Genomic DNA, 4630 nt, shown 5'->3' with positions numbered 1-4630 from the left:
AATCATCGATCGCGAATCATTTCATTGGCGCAGACTATCCCACTGACCTCAGGAGTTCCCTCCAAGTAGTCTGAACTGAACCCCTATTCGCCGGCGTTAAAAGACGATCAGCTGTAGCACCCTTCCGGTGCCTAGCTGCCATATCACCCGAAGGAAGCACGAAGGATGGGATACTGCCAGGTTGCCCAAGCCTAGACAGGGAAAGTAGATAGGGAGAGGTTGAGTTCGATCCACGGACCTTCCGCTCAGTAAATTCGCGCTCTAAACACTTAGGCTATCTCGCCCAGCAACATAGAAGTTATGTTGGCAGGTGTGTTTGCGTTTGGACCTCGGTCATGCCAACGGTTCTCTAAAGCACATAAATGGTACGTTGTGTACCACTGAGCAAGTTTCAAGATAAACTGCAATTTCGACAGTATCCCCTGCGAGGAATTCCGTTCATCACCAAGATTGGTGACTACCTGAGCAACGTAAAAATTATGCGGTAGTTGTACCTTATGACAACAAGAAAGCTGATGTGCAGGCTTATTGAATCTGGCATCCATTTCATTTCCACCTGAGAAACAGGCACAAAACCAATGCCTCCACATGACTTCGCGCACAAAGCAGTGGCCATCGATCAGGATGTACTTCTTTTCGAATAGTGCAATTTAGACCCGGATAATTTCATGCCATTTTGGGCTCAATCTTATATGAATCTTGACCGGTTCGTCAATGAATATATTGGTTAGAACTGCACATCGCCACTCTCAGCTGGTCTTAAGGGTGCGGATTTGAATTTCGTAAAACTAGGCTTGAGATAATTTATCCAAAAATCGTTCAAATATTTTGAGTTTTGTGTTGAATTCTCCTCACACCAGAGCTTTGCAGATCAGATGCCATAAAAGTGGATGGTATCACCGGCTGCGGGATGTCTTGCGTCTCAACCGATGATTCATGCTCATAGAATGGCGCTAGCGGACTTTCTTAGAACGAACCTCCTGTATCTACTTCCTGTTCTTATTTGCTCAGGCCCACACTAGCCCTATTCTATCCAGTTTACTGTAAATGCCTCATTACCTGTTGCGTGCAGAAGTCCAATGGTGCAGTTTGATTTAATATGCCAATCCGGAGACGAACTCCAGCAATCCATAAAACAGAGAGAGTTAGAAAGTCATTTCATGCGATTGGTTACAAAATAAAGTGCCGAGAAATGGAATATGGAAAGGGAACGCCTCAGGGAGCATAGTGCGGCAGCTCTAAAACGAAATGAAAAGACGGAGAGTTGTGAAGAGAATTTGGGTGGATTTACAGAAAAATCGATGTTTATTCCATCTGTGGGTGATGATTAAATGACAGCGGTAATAAATGTAATATTCTTGCAAAGATGAACAACGGTATGATAACTAGGTTAGCTTCTCAATGTAAAATCGATCACAGTCTAATTCAAGGGCCCGTTTATCGTGCACTCATTGCAGAAACTATGCGGGATAAGTTTCATCTTGATGATTGTTCACCAGGTCGAGTAAAATAACTCCTGAATTGCAGTCTTTCATCAAGAGTCGTGACAAGTACAGTGCCTTTTACAGCAGTGAGAGGTTCTTAAGATTTCCTTTGTGGAGATCGTCAATACGCGCTAGGCGTGTTTGAATGACGAATGCTGGAATGTTTAGCGAGTGGGAAGGCATATCACCGACTGAAAATATGGCATCCACTTGACTTCGATAGTAATAAACTGCATGTCTGACATTGCGTAACGCATCCATGTTCGGAACTCAAGTCTCAGACCAAAGTTCTCATTGGTCGAACCATGTAAGAAAAGGCCAAATTTCACATTTCAATGTGCCTGCTTCGATCAGTGATGTATAAAAGTCTGTTTAAAAAACCATACTCCTTCGGACGTTTGATTCAATACTTCTATCAAAGGGACTCAAAATCTTTGGTTCAACAAGATCACTTGTAGCAATTAGCCATAAAGGAGCTCCTAAGTAACCTGCTGCGAAAATTCACGCCCCAAAGTTTCATTGCAGCACAATCCCTTATTGCTCTTTTGTGTACTTTGAGTCAAAACTCCTTGATGTGTCAGGTATTGAAATGGGCAAACCCAGAGATAGCATACACAGTAATTGTTCGCATGGACCACGACGCTAACGTGATCCCGTCTCGAATACCGTTTCGGTCTCCTGTTTCATATAAATGGGAGTGTATACCGTTTTACTCTCTGTCGGTGACCGAATACATACAAGCTGCTAGAGAAGGCTGGGCGGGCAACTCAGTTTGGGCAAGGAAGGCGTCAGATCTGTACGCAGCTTACGCATCCAGATAAACCTTCCTTTTGTGACCGAACGTTCCCCCCACCCAAATGAAAGCACTTGTCTTGATCAACTAAGGGCTGAGCAATCCCCGACTCCGCAATGGCAATTTTCGTCAGCTAAGCCAATTGTGGCATCTGAATCGTAGCAGCAACTAAGGGATATCCAACCATTCGGACAGGCCGCAAATCAATATGTTACATTACGGCCAAGCAATGAAATCGATCCCCACGCACCCCAGTTTCAGGCGCAAGCAAACGCATGGCATGACCTTCCAATTAGCCGCCACGTTGTGAGCTGCACGAGACCCCATGTGCTATCACTATCTTGAATTTTTCTTATCTATGCACCATTGATGGAATCGGTTGCTGGGTCTCATCCAATAAGTCTAGTCATTTTCGAAGATAATCGATAAAAGATGACCGTCTACTTGTAACACCATTTCGATGCCTGACTGCCATGACACCAGAAGGAAGCACGAGAGCTGGGATACTGCCAGGCTGCTCAAACGTACACAGGGGAAGTCGAGAGTCAGAGCTTCGGTTGGAAGCATGCCAAATTTAAGCTATCCCCTTCTGCATTACGCAGGTGGTCTGCTCAATAAACGTATGAACCTGCAAAACATTTTAGTTTATCTGCAAGAATTCCGGCGTAACTGTAATCAGTAGAAAAATCCAGTATAACCCTCACTGATCTCGAGATTTCACGCATGAACAACCAGACTGACAGGACGCAACATCTGACCACCGTAGCACCGGCACTCCCTGGACAATCAAGCAAAACCAAATTACCGCCGGAAGAGTTTCGAGATGCAAATTAGTATTCAACTGATCCAGACGGCTATGCACCACAGATGCTCTCCATCCCAATAGTAATATCTCTGGGGTACAATCACGACATGGTTCTGCATATCTTATTAAGACAGTCTTTGAAAGTGCAGATTACTGCGGTATGGTAAACTGACAACTCATGTAGAAGGATGAGGTTAAAGTTACGCAACCAACGATGGGCACCGTCGTTAGGTTCAACCTCATTGCCGCGGGAATAGGATAGTGTAGTGAGCCGACTTCAAGAAACACAAAAGAAGACGCACGAGGAAACGATTTTGTTTCGTTTGCAATTTTTATACAGGGAAACTGCTTGATCAAGTGACATTCAATGGACACACCGCATACACGGCTGGTTTGGTCATCTCCACTGTTTGAAATAGTCTAGGATTCTGTGAATAGAATTTAATGAACCTGCCACCCACCAGGGCGAGTTTTTGTGTCAACATATAGACGTATATAATCCAATAGTACACAAATGACGAATTGGGGTCCAGTGACTTGACAGAGGTAGGAAGAAGTGTGATTGCCAAAGCCAGAACCAACCAAGTCGATCTAACGAAGGTCCAGGTTAAATTCAAAAAGTCTCCAAGCAGCACATTACCGACTGCTTTTCAAAGGTTTCCAAAAAGAAGCTTCTAGAATGGTCCCATTTTAAACTGCCTTAAAGTTTGACCATCAAACACCGGTGGTTCTGCCGCGACTTCGCCGTTGAAAATTTGTAACCGAGATTGCTTTCAAGGGTTCCGTATGGTGCACCACGTTCAATTTCCAATAGGAGTATTTTATCAAATTGAATAAATTTTTCATTTAACACTTCACTCCAAAATAAACGACACCGTGTACTAATTACGGGTCAGGTAAGTATTGAAAAGTAATCGTTCAGCTTTAAAATCCTTTCTCTCCGTACCTATCATGCCACCCGAAGGAAGTACGATCGCCGAGATACTTTGAGATTGCTTAAGCCTAGATAAGAGCAGTCGAGATGCTGAGGTTGGGTCCGAGCACTGGACCAGGTTGAGGTAAGCTCGCACCTGAAACTCTGAGCATTCTCGAGCTACTTCACAATTTTGGTTTACAGTACTCTGTTCATTTTTCTGTCCTCCATCACGAGTGTCTGACTTCATGAACTTAGATTCAAGCATGTAAGCAAATGCTTTGCGCAGGAGATGTCAACTGATATGGGGCTTTAACAAATCCCCACCATTTTGTTCTGGCTGTCTCTGGATAGTGTTATTCACACCCATTCGTTTCTAACCAAAATAAATGTATGGCTTGTCCTAAATGTTATGGAGAAAAAGTGAGAAGCTTCGTCGCAAAAAGCAAAACACGTTAACAAAATTTAGTTGTTTTCAATAGCAAACGTTTTCATTTGAGGAAGCGGTAAAAAGAAACGCCCAATTAGTTTACTGTAATCGAACAATCGAAACCACTTACAAAATGTCTTTCTGTAGGTGTACAGTGCTACATGAGGAAGGGGGAAAATGTGTAAGTGTGGAATACTTGGAAACT

The 4630-nt window shown here is 43.6% G+C and overlaps 1 protein-coding gene across 1 annotated transcript in view; it reads left to right on the top strand.

The window, feature by feature from the left end:
- The window catches only part of T265_01756 (hypothetical protein), a gene marked incomplete at both ends in the record, with an annotated part of 18064 nt that extends 17680 nt beyond the window's left edge, over positions 1-384 (top strand). Inside the window, one exon of the mRNA XM_009165846.1 lies at positions 274-384. Coding sequence (XP_009164110.1) covers positions 274-384 — 111 coding nt within the window. The remainder of the gene's footprint in view (positions 1-273) is intronic.
- Positions 385-4630: the final 4246 nt, after the last annotated feature.

This window comes from Opisthorchis viverrini, assembly GCF_000715545.1.
Source record: "Opisthorchis viverrini unplaced genomic scaffold opera_v5_19, whole genome shotgun sequence".
NCBI lineage: Eukaryota > Metazoa > Platyhelminthes > Trematoda > Opisthorchiida > Opisthorchiidae > Opisthorchis > Opisthorchis viverrini.
Note: the sequence above shows the minus strand (reverse complement) of the source record. Positions and strands in the feature narration are given on the sequence as shown.